Source organism: Thamnophis sirtalis, unplaced genomic scaffold (genome assembly GCF_051295495.1).
Source record: "Thamnophis sirtalis isolate CommonGarterSnake01/CBP01778 unplaced genomic scaffold, rThaSir2_p1.2 scaffold_2, whole genome shotgun sequence".
NCBI lineage: Eukaryota > Metazoa > Chordata > Lepidosauria > Squamata > Natricidae > Thamnophis > Thamnophis sirtalis.
The window spans coordinates 154233319-154249607 of record NW_028261382.1 but is presented as its reverse complement, the minus strand read 5'-3'; the positions used below and the strand labels follow the sequence as shown (position 1 = coordinate 154249607).

The 16289-nt window shown below is 40.0% G+C and overlaps 1 protein-coding gene and 1 pseudogene across 6 annotated transcripts in view; both read right to left on the bottom strand.

The window, feature by feature from the left end:
• MTCL1 (microtubule crosslinking factor 1) overlaps positions 1-16289 on the bottom strand; it is a 103770-nt gene that overhangs the window by 48001 nt on the left and 39480 nt on the right. For 3 of the 6 annotated variants that reach the window (XM_087707275.1, XM_087707279.1, XM_087707278.1), the window contains exons 4-5: positions 8182-8241; positions 6105-6182 (exon numbers count right to left, since the gene is read on the bottom strand). In XM_087707275.1, coding sequence (XP_087563401.1) covers positions 6105-6182; positions 8182-8241 — 138 coding nt within the window. The remainder of the gene's footprint in view (positions 1-6104; positions 6183-8181; positions 8242-16289) is intronic. The other 3 variants (XM_087707277.1, XM_087707280.1, XM_087707276.1) reach the window with 2 other exon arrangements.
• Positions 1212-2591, bottom strand: LOC148049238 (uncharacterized; annotated as a pseudogene).

Sequence of the window (16289 nt, the reverse complement as noted above, 5' to 3'; positions counted from 1 at the left end):
GGTTGGCCCCAACCCTCCGGTCTTTTTTAATGCCCCAAAGATGTGGTTTTGCAAGTTGACTTGGGGCCCCAGTGGGGGAACAGTGCAATAGGGCTGGCTTATTAAGTAATAACGGAACCCCCTTCCCCTACTCTGCCCGCTCACCATGTGTCTTTGGTTTTAATGTTTGATTTTTATGTTTTAACTTAGATGTAATTCTAAGCTTCCCAGAGATACCGTGTGGTAAGATGGGCAGCCAATAAATTTTATAAATAAATAAATAAATAAATAAAATGAATAAATAATCACGCTATGCCAAAGAGAAATACATAAGGAAAACTTGCAAATCTAGTTCTACTAAAGTTAAATAAGCAATATAATAAAAGTTCAGTCCAATAAAATGCAGAAGGATTAATACATATTTTGTTTAGAATAACACCAGTCTCATTAATTCAATTTCCTTAGAATTCTGGGATATAAAGTTCAAAATAATAATTAATAATAATTAATAATAATTAATAATAGTTAATAATAGTTAATAATAATTAATAATGGTTAATAATAATTAATAATGGTTAATAGTAATTAATAATGGTTAATAATAATTAATAATAATTAATAATAATTAACAATGATTAATAATAATTAACAATAATTAATAATGAGTGCAAGCTTGTTCGTTCCCATCCAGACCTTGACAGCCTCAAGGCACTGGCACATCACGTCCACCGCTACACTGAGCTGGCACAGGGCAGAAAGATACAGTTGAGTATTGTCTGTGTATTGATGGTACTTTACCCCATGCTGCCGCATGATCTCACCCAGCAGCTTCATGTAGATGTTAAATAGGAGGGGGGACAAGACCGAACCCTGTGGCACACCATGTCTGAGGGGCCTAGGGGTCGACCTTTGCCCCCCGACCAACACCGACTGCGACCTGTCAGAGAGGTAAGAGGAGAACCACCATAAAACGTTGCCTCCCACTCCCACCTCCCGTAACCGTCGCAGAAGGATACCATGGTTGATGGTATCGAAGGCCGCTGAGAGGTCAAGAAGCACTAGGATAGAGGAATGTCCTTTATCCCTGGCCCACCAGAGATCATTGGTCAGCGCGACCAAAGCAGTTTCAGTGCAGTAACCAGGCCTGAAACCCGACTGAAAGGGATCTAGATAGTCTGCTTCATCCAAGGTCTGTCGGAGTTGAAAGGCCACCACCTTCTCAACAACCTTCCCTACAAAAGGGAGGTTGAAGACTGGACGGTAGTATTAAGGATAGCTCGGTCCAGGGAAGGCTTCTTAAGGAGGGGTCTTACCACCGCATCCTTCAGAGGGTGCGGGAAAGATCCCTCCTGAAGAGCGGTGTTTACAATCCTCTGGAGCAAGCCTCGTGTTATCTCTCTGCTGGTCGAGACCAGCCAGGAGGGACACGGGTCCAGTAAGCAGGTGGAGGCACTCACCGCTCCCATGGCCTTGTCCACTTCCTCAGGAGCAACAAGCTGGAACTCGCTCCAAGAAATCTGATCAAGGTCCTCTCCCAGCATCTCAGCTGGTACTGTCCAAGTGGAGTCCAGGTCCGTCCGAATCCGAGCGACTTTGTCCGACAGAAACTGAACAAATTCCTCAGCTCTTCCCTGTAAGGGCTCTTCCGCACCCCTCCCTTTCAGGAGGGAGCGGGTTATCCTAAACAGGGTGGCCGGGCAAGATTCTGCGGATGCAATAAGAGCGGAAAAATGAGCACATTTTGCCGCCTGTATCGCCACTAAATAAGTCCTAATAAAGGCTCTTAGTTGTGTTCAGTCGGATTCAGAGTTACTGGCCCTCCAACGTCGCTCTAGGCATCTCTTTTGGCGCTTCATCTCCCGCAGTTTCTCAGTAAACCAAGGGGCCCTCCTGGATCCACTGCCGCGGAGAGGCTGCAAAGGCGCGATCTGGTCCAGAGCCTCAGCTGCCGCTGTATTCCAAGCAGCGACCAAGGACTCTGCCGGATTGTGGGCAAGGGAGTCAGGTATCTCTCCAAGTGCCGTCTGAAATCACAAAGGGTCCATCAGGCACTTGGGGCGGAACCACCTAATCAGTTCCCCCTCCCTGCAGTGGGGGAGTAGTTTCCGAAAGTCAAGCCTCAGTAGGAAGTGATCTGACCATGACAACGGCGAGATCTCAATGCCCTTCAATTCCAGATCACATCTCCACTGTCCCGAGAGAAACACGAGGTCAAGTGTGTGACCCGCTGTATGAGTCAGACCCTGAATTACCTGGGTCAAATCCATGGCTGTCATGGAAGCCATGAACTCCTGTGCTCCATACGAGCGTTCGCTGAGAGATGGCAGGTTGAAATCCCCCAGTACTATCAGCCTGGGGAACTCAACTGCCAGTCTGGCTACTGACTCAAGGAGTGCAGGCAGGGCTGTTGTAACGCAGCTGGGAGGTAGGTACGTTAAAAATAAGCCCACTTGACCCCCTAGGTCCAACTTCACCAGAAGGGACTCACACCCGACAGTCTCCAGAGCAGGGATCCCACGAGGGACTAATGACTCTCGGATGATGGCTGCTACTCCCTCACCCCTTCCCTGGTGTCGCGGTTGGTGGGGCACCTGAAACCCTTCCGGGCACATTTCTGAGAGGGGGACTCCTCCCTCGTGGCCCAGCCAGGTTTCAGTAATACATGCCAGGTATGCCCCCTCGTCTAATATTAAGTCCTGGACGAGGGGAGCTTTATGAATCACAGACCTGGCATTTAGCAACAGCAACCTGAGACCAGGGCCCTGACATCTCTTGCCACCCGGTCCTTGAGTTGAGCTATCAGGGCCAGAAGGAGGGATCGCTGTGACGTAGCAAACCCTCCTTCCCCAGTAATGGCTAGCCCTATAACTCCCGTCGTACCTGCCTCTCCCAAACGTGACCGGGATGGTGCAGCCCGTCCCTGTCCCCGTAGACCCCTCTTCCCCTCCCACGGCCCCTGTTCTTCCCAGCAGGCCATTCGTACCATACACTCTGGGACGAGAGGCAGATACAGGCCCCCATCCACTTCTGCTTCTGCACTCAGTGGAGGGGGCTCCAGGCCGCACTCTCAATCCCCTCATAGATACCGGCCAGACATTCTCCACATGCATACCCCACTAATATTAAAATATACAATAATACAATAGATAAAAAATGAATTAATTTAAATTAAAAACGCGTGGGAACACTCTCTCACCCATCCATACATGCATTCACTCCTTCACTCAGCAAACAAGATAGATGCAGTTCTTAAACCGCAAAGCGGTTGGCGCAGATTTGAAATAGATAGAGTTGGTAATAATTTGAGAGAGGGGGTCTTTGCGCTCTTAATCTTCTCCCCTGCGGAGTCCAGCAGAGAGGACAAGGTCCAAAAGTTTGAAGTGGCTGAGGGGTTGACGCCAGTCGGAGGGGGGGCAGGCTCCCTGCCCTCATCCTCTTCGTCCCCCGCTTTCTCTTTCTGCGAAGATTGTGAGCACAGAATAGAACGCAGGACTCTTGGCGAGGCCAGAGGTCTCCATGGCCGCAGCAACAGCAGCCGGAATGGCGAGAGGGGAAAGCCCTCGCATCAGCATTGTTCAGGATCGAAACCAGAAAACAGAGGAGAAGAAGAAGAGGGAGGGGTCGTGCCAGGAACCAGATGGTGGCGGTGAAAAGGGCAACAGACACTTGATCTCAGTTGTCCCAGATCCTCCAAGATGGTGGTCCTAAGGACGAAGGTCGAGGGCAGCCGGGGAGCAGTGTTGTCCGAAGAGGCACGCCTAAAATAATAGCGTATGGCAGCAGCAAACAGTAGTGGGGAGCCGGGAGGCCGGTTATGGTATCCAAAAAGCCGGGATTTCAGCAGCCGGTCCGCAGCAATGATGGCAAGAGGCAGAAAGGGCCGCGATGGAAAAGGGGGGGGGTGCGCTTGGGTCAGTAGCGGCGACAGCAAAGGAGGCCAGTCGCCCAGACCCACGGCACACCAGCAACAAACTCACCAACCCCCTGAGGCGGCAGTGCAGTTCAGCGTGCATCAAAAGAATGATAAAAATTAAGTTTAAAATAGTTTTTGACTTTATTTACTGTTTTGTATTTTATTTTTCCTATTGATATGAAATAATTCAGCTATTATTTATCAGTTTAGTTCAGTATTTGCCCTGTGAAATTCTTAAAATGTAGATGTTTATATGTGTATGAAATCAGTCTCTGTTATGAATTATTGTCATTTTTGGTGTTATATCTATAATATATCTGTGGAGATTTTTTTCTCATTTTGGATACCCATAGAAATAAAAAAATCAAATGGAAAAAAGTGCTTAATAAATAGAACATTATTTTCATATATTTAAAACTCAAATGATAATATCCAATGGCCATGTGCAATAAATAGCTTAACTAATTTTAAAATTATCAAGAAAATTGCTTAGAAGCTACTCATAATGTTAATAAACCATTTGATAAATTGCTCCATTTCTACCAACAGAACTTTAAAAAAACATGTTATTTGAACCTTGTTTGCAGATTGACTATGAACTGAGACATATCAAGAGCTTAATTATGGGCACCCACAGTCCCTGCCGCTTTCAATAAAATGATGAAAACATTTTTGTGCCATCCTTTTTAAGTGTGCATGCAATGTTTCAATATATGTAAATATGGGGGTGAGACAATCATGATTTCGTGAGATTGACTGGTTTGACTCCCCCAACAGACATCACTGAGCTTACGTAAATGACATTCCAAATCCAATTCCAAGTTTATATGTCTATTTATAGCACATAAAATTATATTTGTCTATTTAGAAAAATGTCTCTGGATTCAATAAGCTTTATTTTCATATAACCATGCGTAAGATGACAGTCTAAAAACAATTTTGGCATTTCTTAATTTGTGCTTGTCTGTCAATACCTGAGAGACAGAGAGGCAAAGAGCAAAAACACAACTAACATTTGTAAACAGATTTGAAACAAATTCACAGCAAACATTTTAATTACAACAAACGTGAATGCTATTGATAGCTTACGTTAAATCTAGGTAAGTTTAATTTCCCATCTTTTCATGCCCCTAGCCTTCTGTATGGTGTAGATACAGAAATAAACATTACATAAGCATACAATAATTGTCAAACTGCATGCTAAATAGGTTTGCATGGTAGGGAGAAAGACTATTAAATGTTACACAGCATGAGAATAACAAACTGATGCAAATGAAAGCTCCATGCATTGGAATTCAGGTGAGCTTATTTGTTACAAGTCTGAAATCTGATAGGCCATGTCAATGGGAAAGCATTTAACAACCATGTTACTAACTTAACAACTGCAGTGATTCACTTGACAACTGTGGCAAGAAAAGTTGTAAAATGAGGCAAACTCATTTAACAACTATCTTGCTTAGCAACAGAAATTTTGGGCTCAGTTGTGGTTATAAGTCAAGGACTAACTATAATCTTTTCTTTTATTATTTCATTTTCGTGACAGAATTATATAAGCTTAAATTTTAAGATGAGCTATCTTAAACATGAGCCAGAAAAAAGTCATATTCTTAATGAATCTAATGTGATCCTCCAATTTCAAGGGGAGATTAGCTGAAAAAAATAGTTCTGTCAATATGATTGAATCACCATCATAACAGAGGGTGGCAGAGCAATCAGCCCTATGCCCTTATTTATATATAGGTTTATATATAGGTTTGTCTGCTCATATAAACAATTATTTTAGTGTATGGATGCATATGTATAAAATGTATTGAATTATTTCTGCCTTACTACACAAAGGGCTCTCAAAACAGGACGTTCTACTCAGACACCAGTATCGGAAAAGTGCAGGTTCATGGAAACAGCTTGACTACCAAATAGCTTGAAATATATATTAGATGCACACATGATGAGAAACACTCAATACGAACAAATTAGGATTGCAGTGCTAAAGCTGTGATGAGGCTGAAACTTAATCACAATCCCATACATAAAATATGTATATATTTTATATATTTGATTAGCTGGGTAATACAAACAAAAATAAATAATATCCCATTACCATCTCCTCAATGGTTTTTTGCCAGCCAGAATGCACTTACTGGAATGTCAGCAAAATGAAATAGCAGCATAGCTGTTGCCCAGGAAACTGGGCCAATGCCAACATTCCTACCTTATGCTGAAGAAACAGTTTTCTTTGTGTTCTGACCGCTGCTTGGCATTTTCCAAGAAGTTCCATTCTGCAACTCTGCTGAACAGAAACTTTTTTTTTAATAAAACTAAATTCAGAAAGAGTGCAGTTCTATTTCTGTTTTGGGTGGGTATCCTAGCCTTAGAAGGAGAGAGCTGATATAATCCAGATGATATAAGGTCTTCTGATGGAGCGGGGGGGTTGGATTAGATGACCTCTGAGGTCCCTTCCAGCCCTGGATTGCTGCTGTGCTGTTTTCTCTGTCCTACATGTTCTTGTAGTAGATCCAGTACAATGCTGAATTGCACAGCAAACTTAACATAGTAGCAGTATATTCATATACAAAGAACAGCACTGATAAGGGTTGCAAACTCTTATTACTTTTCCATCATTATTGCATCAATGGATCATGTCCCAGCAGACCTATTTAGGATGACTCACTTTCATTTGAGGACTGAGACTCAGCAAGAGCTACACCAGGCTGAAGTGAGGGTTTCAGGTAACATTTGCCAATAAACTCACTCAAGTTTTAACTCCTTGTGGGGCAGGAACAATAGAGTTGGCAGAGGGAGAGTCTTGTGATGTGATCTGGAACTCATTCTATCCTGTAAGTAAATGTGGTACCAGGCCACATTTGGTACCAGGCAGAATGAACTTCTCCACATATGAGCCACAACCCATGCTTCTTCAGAATGTGGGGGGCATGACTGCCTGGATTAAAGGGATCAATTAGAGGAAACAAAGTTTTTCTGACTTTGAAAGAGATGGTAGTACACCTCTCCTCAGTGGTGGGATCCTACTGGTTTAACAACCGGTTCGGTGATCACACACTTTTTTATTTTTCAGGAATTTTAACTTTTATTAAGTGTTAAATCAACATACACACATAGTCACAAATAATACATGGAGATCTTAGTTTCAGACCAAACTTTTTGTCACATAATTATTATTCTGATATGATATGCAATGGTCCTTTATCTTAAACTCAATGTTGGATGAAAAGTTAAATATTTTTTCGTTTGCAATATTACTATCCTAAAATTATATGGATGGATATTTATTATTTTTCCCTTATTTTCAGTACTTTAACTTTTCTAAAGAATAGAATGCTGATGGTTTAAAATTTATATACAAGTATTGTTGCATTGAAATCAGTATTGAAATTATACAATGTATCAAGATTTATAAAATTACAAAAGGGGGAAAAAAAAACAATTGCTACGAAGTACAAATTTATGCATCCTCTCCCTTATATGGAATACACTAGTTGATCAATTCTCATGAAGTCTCATGGTGTGTGTATGTCATGGTATGGTAATCCATTTAAAATATTACAGCACTGTATACTGGTTGTATATCTTGGCAATATAGTTCAACAATGCTGTTCAATGGAATGTATGAGTAAGAATGTTTCCAGCTGGTAGTGCAAGTCCACATAAATTGTTTTACTGTTAAGGAATAAAAACTTTCCAGGAAGCTGCAATGATTTTTTCCTCAACAAGTAGAAACCCAGTCCTTAAGTCCCAGCTATTTAACAGTATTACTATGAAAATTGAGTAAGGAGGAAAAAATTACAATTGCTTTATATTTAGTTGAAGAAAGAAAGAAATCAGGCTTCAGAAACTTAAAACCTAATTCCAAGTAGGTCAACGTGGATGGCCTCAGTTTTCCACTTGAACAAGAGAAACTCATTTCTCTGATATCACAAGTATTTTCCTGTGGGAAAAAATTCTATAGGCTCCAAAAGAATGATACACTATGCGTGTTTTTTAATGTGTTAACTACATTTGGTGTTAAAATAATCATTAGCACATAACCCTGACACCAAGGACTAAGCTTTGCTCCAAATATTCTGACACAAGGTTGTTGTTTTTTTATTTTTATTTTTTTAAGCCTTTATCTACAAAAAGCGTTATCAGATCAAAAATGTAAAAGATTTTTTAAGATAAACATTTCACATAAAAATATTATTCTGAAAATGTATTATATATCTCTGATTACTAAAGGTTACTTCAGATAACATTGTTTTACCATTGATATGTATTATTGGGAACAATACCTGAGCAAATGCCTTCTTTTCTTTATGAATATCCCTGCTTCCTCTTCTCTTCAGTGAGTTCTGAAAGGACAGAGAATGTATAATAAACAAATTTTAAGAATGCACATAAGAGTCCAAAAATAATAATGTAAAGTTTTTTGACACTGTCATATCAATAATTGACTGCATGGTAGTCATTAATTTTATAAAAAAGTATGTATTAGGTCAGGCTGTCAAACTCCCAGTGCATGGGCCGGATGCATCATGCGCTGGCCACGCCCACAACTGATTTAGCAAAGGGGGAAAAAGTTCTGATACTTCACGTGATACAATGACGTGAGTTTGACACCCCTGCATTAGGTCATAGTAACAAAAACAGGTATAATCTTTATCCCAGAAAAAATGTAGCTGGAAAAACCATGTATTTCTAGATATCTTACATGGAAAATGAAGCAAATTTGAATGTATCCAACTTTTATAATTCATATTTTAAAGAAAAAAATATTGTTTTTAAAGAAAAATGAAGGAAAGAGGCTTATGATATAAGTCCTGAAAGATTCAGGGGTGTTGATGAAACTAAATTCTACAAAATCCTACATGCTTGGGAACCAACAGCATTTTCTTTAAAACTATGAAGGAGTAAACTTCAATTTTTAAAACATGTTAAGTTTTTTGCCACTGAAGAGAAGGCTGCACCCACTAGGAACAGCAGAAGGGCTGATCTTACTTGGCTGCCCCCTCTTCCTTCATCATTTTTACCTAATGCATTCAATGTAATTTCTTGACTATCTGCCACTTGCTTATTCTCCAGTCTCACAGGCTCCAGGGCTGCCTGGCTCCATTCTGTGTGATAAGGCTATGAAATACCTGATGCCTTTCCCCAGTATTTATATATATATCATTTGTGCTGATAAATAAATAAAGGGAGACTAGTATAGATCTATTTCAAGCTATTTAGCTCTCATCAGCTAGCCATACCCTTACTGCTGTATTACATATTAGGCAGTTGTATTAGCCACTAAGCCACAGGCTCTCCTCCTTTATCAGCTATGTATATGTATATGTATATGTATATGTATATGTATATGTATATGTATATGTATATGTATATGTATATGTATATGTATATGTATATGTATATGTATATGTATATGTATATGTATATGTATATGTATATGTATATGTATATGCATATGCATATGCATATGCATATGTATATATGACCCACCTAGAACTTTCATCTTCCTCTGGCTTCCTTATTGAGTTTGACTGTCAGAAACCAGCAGAAAGTTGTGAGAAGATGTGTTTGCTTAATGACCCACAATCCTCATGTAATAATGCAATGGGGACTGCAGGGATTGCCATTGCTAAGCAGTGCAGTCATGGGACTGGATGAGATCAAAGACCTAATATCTAATAATCAAGAGTTAACAAACCTTTTATTTTATTCTCACAATCAACTAGGGTGGAAAAATAATTGTGGTCAAGGGGACACACCTACTTTGTTTCCCTCCTGGGAAAACAGTTTGTTTTGGGTGCGGCCTTTATATTTATTAGCAAGATTTCTTTTGAGAGTTTGGAGATTGTTTTCTAAAACTGTATTATGCTTATTTCAGAGTTTCCACTGCAATTTTAACAGTTTTAAATTGTTTCCCATCTGAAAGCACTTATGCTAGCAGTTCTTAGCAGCTGTACCCAGAGGTAAATATGTGGGCTTACATACATAAGATTCAACTTTTTCATTTTTATAAATAATGAAATGCTTATGGAAGTCGGCATAGCTATACAGATTTTCAACAAACTTTCATTTTCCCCAGTAAGTGGAATTCAATGGATTCTACATTGAACTGTTTATTTCCAACTCTCAAAGGAATAAAATGGAATTAGGTGTTCAGTGTCCTCATATTTGTGATCAGTATAACAGACTAGATTTTTGTGCAAATTTTAATAGCAAAATCAGGAATAATATACTCATCCATTTTCTTTTTGCCTAAAAGATGGAAAATGCATTAGTATAATAACTGAATTCTGATAAAGTCCAGAATCAAATAGCACATGTCTACTTATTCTTGCCCAATGTCTGCATTGTTATAATTAAGCTCACATTAATTCATTGTAGTTGGAGCCCTCCTCACTGAAGGTTATGTGCCTTAATCTACCATGGTGATATAATGCAGTTTAGTAGATGGATTTTTTTTTAATTTCCCTGTACAGGGCTGAAAAAAGCACACTCAAATTTGTCTAAGAGAGAACTAGCTCTTAGGTATCCCTGTTTGTCATCCTTAATCACCTTAATCACCATGTCATGTTGGCTCAGTGTCTGCATTAGTGTCTGATTATTATTCTTTTAATAATCTATATAAGCAACTGTTGAACCATTGAAATGAGCACAAAAAAAGTGCTACAGCCATAGGACAAAAATATGTCTCAAAATTGATATAGATAGGAATTGTGTCATACTGAGAAATGTTTCCTTGTCAGATGAAGCACTTGTGAACAAATGAATTTTTTAGGCACTCTTGCTGATGGCTTCCTATTTTACGCCTTCCTTTAACTTCATATATCAAAGGAAAATAACAAAATCCACAGACTATTGTGGATCATTAATTAGCTTCCAAAGAATTGTCTGGTTCCAAAATTTGGTGTAGCTACACTATCAAGTTAACCTCCTTGATGCTTCCACTCCTTTGATATTTCCCAAAGCAGAGCTACAATTTCATTAAAGACAATCATATGAGCCCATGACCTTCAATTGACCCATTAAAATACCCATTAAAAAAGACACAACTGCCTACTGACAATTCATTGCAGTGAAATAACAAAAGCAGGCTGAAATCCAGATCCACCATGCTTACATATAAAACAGATTGTAGCAAATATAAAACTGGAGACAGTTACATAATTTAATAAGATATTTGCCCAAGAATAAATTTGCTTGTATCAAGGAAGTCAGCACTAGGATATTACAAATATTATTAACAGAATTTTACACAATTTGGGAGGGGAGATCCGAAATCCCTGTAACATCAATGAGAGTTGGGAGTAAGAAAGAGTGTAAGAGTTCAGTTTTTTAAGAAAGAATATACTGTAAAATAATGATCTAGCTTCTTAATTTGAGTAACCCTTAATACATATTCAGTATTTTATAATTTATTCTTGATTAACAATTTTATAAATTTGATAATATTTACTAGCATTGTTAACTGTTCTGGTCAACTGATTTATACATATTTGATATTTCTCAGTCAAAGAGATCAATCATGAAATTCAGAAAAATCTAGGCACAATTATTTAAAATTGTTAAAATTCTTTCAATAAAATAACCTTTTCTGCCCTCACAATTCTGTACAAAGTCATCCAATGAGTTTCACAGCTGAACAGAAATTTCAGCATGGTATATATACTCTTTATCTTCAAACATTATTTGGACACCAATTTGCCATTCTTCTCTAATAACACTTTAAGAAGCAAATTGCAGACTGAATACCTATGCCTTTATTTAGAAAGTTTGTTTATTTTAAGGTTACAGACCGTAGCTTTGATTATGTTTAGTCATAAAATATTTGCAGTTCAAATATTAATGTTCCAGTAATGCAAATATATATATACTTGGTTTCTTTTATTCAAAGAAACCAAACACTTCTAGCTGTGCGGCCACATTAAGACAAAACAATATATTGTTAATGCAAAACAAAGTATCATAAAAACAGAAAAAACAGAGTTCTAAAATAAAAATGAAAACATAAAAAACAGTTTAGTTCATTTTCAAAGTATCTATATTCAGTGTAAACCTATGAGTTAAACTTTTAGATCAAAGTGCTATTGCTATTGCTATCTATAGACAATAGTTCAGCTTTTCCAGACTGGCATAACTGCTTCTAGCTATGTAATATTAGAAATTTAGAGAGATGGAATAAATCATTATAATCCTCTTTGCAGAGGACATGTCTCAGATAATCTTTATAATCTACTTTTATTTATCTATCCATGTACTGCCTACAACAAGAAGAATATTATTTATTACAACTATACTTGCAGAATCTTGTTTGGCTATATTAATATTTGTTCAAATCTCATAGCACAAATGAGCCAGGAATAGTTTCAACCTTCTACCAATGAAACTTAAAAGAAGTTTCTGTATAAAAAATATGAATTCAAATAAAAGTGCAGAGTTCCATCTCTTCTAGAGATGTAAAACATATTTGTCCTGTAGTCCCTAATGAGACATTCCTGGAAATGGAATAGGTGCAATAATAGTGGGGAAGAGGAGAAGGAGTCACATCTCAGGAGAACTAACTGAAAACACAAAAGAATACGAAATCTTGGATTCTTGTATAACAAAATTGAATTGTAGTCTTAATGTATAACAAAATGCTACAGTTTCGCTGTATTTTTCTCTCAGATGCATGTACTAGTTTAAAGTGAGCTAAAACATTCAATAGCTGTCATTTTTTAAAAAGGAAAGGAGTAGTTAACTTTCATATTTGTAATAGTACAAAATTCTATATTAATCTGACAATATAAACTAAAATAAATAGATCTTTAATTTTATCAAAGAAAAACAAATAATAGAGCTAAGATGGGTAGCCAATAAAACAAACAAACACACACACACAAACACACACACAAACATTCAGTATGTAAATATTTTATTTAATCACTAAGCCTGTGAATTAGATTTGATGTAAGTTATATGTCCTATTTTTTTCTGGCACCATTCTGAGGTTTTTAAATAGTTCTCTTTACTCTGTCAATCAATTTAACTGTTTCAGAGCTTTTTATCAAGGGTCTAAAATAGATATCATGCCCTGCATAATTCTGTGAGCTCTAACGACTCAATATTATTATTTCATTCTGATTTCTCTTTTCCAGCATACTGTAACTCAGTTCATGAAGCTACATTATTATTTTTGTTAAACCAAACATATAATATGAACTTATAACTGCCACACATTTTGAAGAATATCAAAATTAATATCACGGGTAATCCTCGACTTATGACAGGTCACTTAACAACCATTTGAAGTTACAACAAGCACCCCAACAGTTACTTAAGAGCTAGTCCTGAAGTTACATCCCTGCAGTTTGCCCTTATGATAGATGGAGAGACACTGCAGCATACACACAATCAACCTATCTCTCCCTCCCCTCCCCTCCCCCCTGTATCCTGCCCTGCCAGGTTCCCACAGGCACTGGGCTTTTTTTTTTTTTTGCCATCCCACTGGGTTCCACAAACTCCTCCCCACCCCCAGTCGCCATTTGCTCATTTATGTTTTGAAGATATCAAGCTCAGGAACTTATGGTAGGAAAGGGGGACAGGACAGTCTGATGCTGGACCACATGATACAATCAAGGAGAAGTCCTGCTGGTTTTCCTTTCATAGTTTCAGCTTCCCCAACCTTAGATGCTAATGCTAGGGGACTAAGACTAGCATTGAAAGGAAAATCATTTTCCTCACTACTACTAGCCTTAGCTAGTACTAAGTAGGGCATTAGTAGGGCTATCATAGCTAATACTGGGGGGAGCTAAGACTAGCACTGAAAGAAAAACTGGCAGGTCCTCTCCTGCTGAGCACTAGCCTTACTTCCCTGAGTATTAGCAGCACTAGCAATGAAAGAAAACCAGCAGAAGTTCTTCTCTTCAATGGTGCCACATGGCCCAGCAACAGAGTGGCCTGTCCTCCTTTCCTAGCCAGACCTCCTGAGCTCTGAGGATCTTTAAAAGGTAAGTGCTCAATTGTGATGGGGTGGGGTAGGAAGGAGGCCCATAAGTCTGTAAGGACCCAAAGCAGGGAGAAAAACATGGGGTATTTCAGAAGGTGGAGGCCTTGGGAGGCCCAATGTAGGTGTGCCTGTGCCTACACTAGGCCTCTCAGGCTGTCCCCCACACCTGAGACATCCCGTGCTCCACTTATCATGTTTGTTTAACAAGTGCATTGGGAAGAGCACTATTTATTTATTTATTTATTTATTTATTTATTTATTTATTTATTTATTTATTTATTTATTTATTTATTTATTTAGACTTATATACCGCTTCATAGGGCTTTTAGCCCTCTCTAAGCGGTTTACAATTTTTTTAGCAAATTGAGTCAGCAACTTGCTCCCACAGTCCGGGTCCTCATTTCACCCACCTCGGAAGGATGGAAGGCTGAGTCGACCTTGAGCCGGTGAGATTTGAACCGCTGAGCTGCAGATCACAGTCAGCTAAAGTGGCCTGCAGTACTGCACCCTAACCACTGCGCCACCTCAGCTCTGATTGGGGGGGGGTTTGTTGTATTGTATTTGTATTTATTTGGTTTGTATGCCGCCCAATCTCGGAAGACTCAGGGCGGCTTACAGGTAAAAAGGGAAAAGGGAGGACATACAGAAAATACAAACAACATTAAAATTCGACAACATTCATGACTTAAGATGGGGCTGGAAAAAAATCAACAGCTGCAGGCCTGCCGGAACAGCCAGGTCTTTGTTGCTTTGCGGAAGGCCAGAGGGGTAGTGAGGGTCCAGATCTCAGCGGGGAGATCGTTCCATAGGGCTGGAGCAGCCACAGAGAAGGCCCTCCCCCAGGGAGTTGCCAGCCGACATTGACCAGCAGATGGAATCCGGAGGAGGCCTAATCTGTGGGATCTAATAGGTCTCTGGGAGGTAACTGACAGGAGGCGGTCTCTCAAGTAACCAGGTCCGATATCATGTAGGGCTTTAAAAGTAACAACTAGCACCTTGAAGCGTGTCCGGAGACCAATAGGAAGCCAGTGCAGCTCGCGGAGAATAGGTGTAACGTGGGTGAACCTAGGTGCACCCACAATTGCTCGCGCGGCTGCATTCTGGACTAACTGAAGTCTTCAAACACTCTTCAGGGGCAGCCCCATGTAGAGCGCATTACAGTAATCCAGTCTTGAGGTGACAAGGGCGTGGGTGACTATCTGAAGGGCCTCCCGGTACAGATAGGGTCGCAATTGGTGCACCAGGCGAACCTGGGCAAAGGCCCCCTTGGTCACAGTCGACAAGTGATGTTCTAACGTCAGCTGTGTATCCAGGAGGACCCCCAAATTGCGAACCCTCTCTGAGGGGCGTATTATTTCACCCCCCAGGCTGAGAGATGGAATAGCTGGACCATCCTTGGGAGGGAGCGTCAATAGCCACTCAGTCTTGTCGGGATTGAGTGCAAGCTTGTTCGTTCCCATCCAGACCCTGACAGCCTCCAAGCACTGGCACATCACTTCAACCGCTTTGCTGAGTTGGCACGGGGCAGACAGATACAGCTGGGTATCGTCCGCATATTGGTGGTATTTAATCCCATGCCGGCGTATGATCTCACCCAGTGGCTTCATGTAGATGAGCCAAGGTGGCGCAGTGGTTAAATGCAGCACTGCAGGCTACTGCTAGATCAGCAGGTCAGCGGTTCAAATCTCACCGGCTCAGGGTTGACTCAGCCTTCCATCCTTCCGAGGTGGGTAAAATGAGGACCCAGATTGTTGGGGGCAATATGCTGACTCTCTGTAAACCGCTTAGAGAGGCCTGAAAGGCCTATGAAGTGGTATATAAGTCTACTGCTATTGCTTTTGCTAGATGTTAAATAGGAGGGGGGACAGGACCGAACCCTGCGGCACCCCATAATTGAGGGGCCTAGGGGTCGATCTCTGCCCTCCAACTAACACCGACTGCGACCTGTCCGAGAGGTAGGAGGAGAACCACCGAAGAACGGTGCCTCCCACTCCCTTTGTTACTTCAGGCAGTTCAGTTAACATTTTTCCAAATTTCCAACCCTAGTAGTTAGGCTTTATTATGATCATAACTCAATGCTTACCTGTATATTATGGTTAAAACATATTTTTCTGATCTAACAAGAGTTTCATATGCCTTTAATTATGTAAGAGGGTATATTGATAACTAAATTGCTTCTGACCATGAATAAGTTTCTCTGCTCAACGCACAGGGATTAGATTAGATTAGATTTAGTTTATTTGTATGCCGCCCTTCTCCGGGAGGGACTCAGGGCGGTGAACAACTCGAAAGGGGAAAAAGGGATACAAACACAATACACGTAATTAAAATGCACAAGAGTCATACAGCCATACAAGTCGAGAGGGGAGGGGAACTCATCAACCCCAGGCCTGCCGGCACACCCAG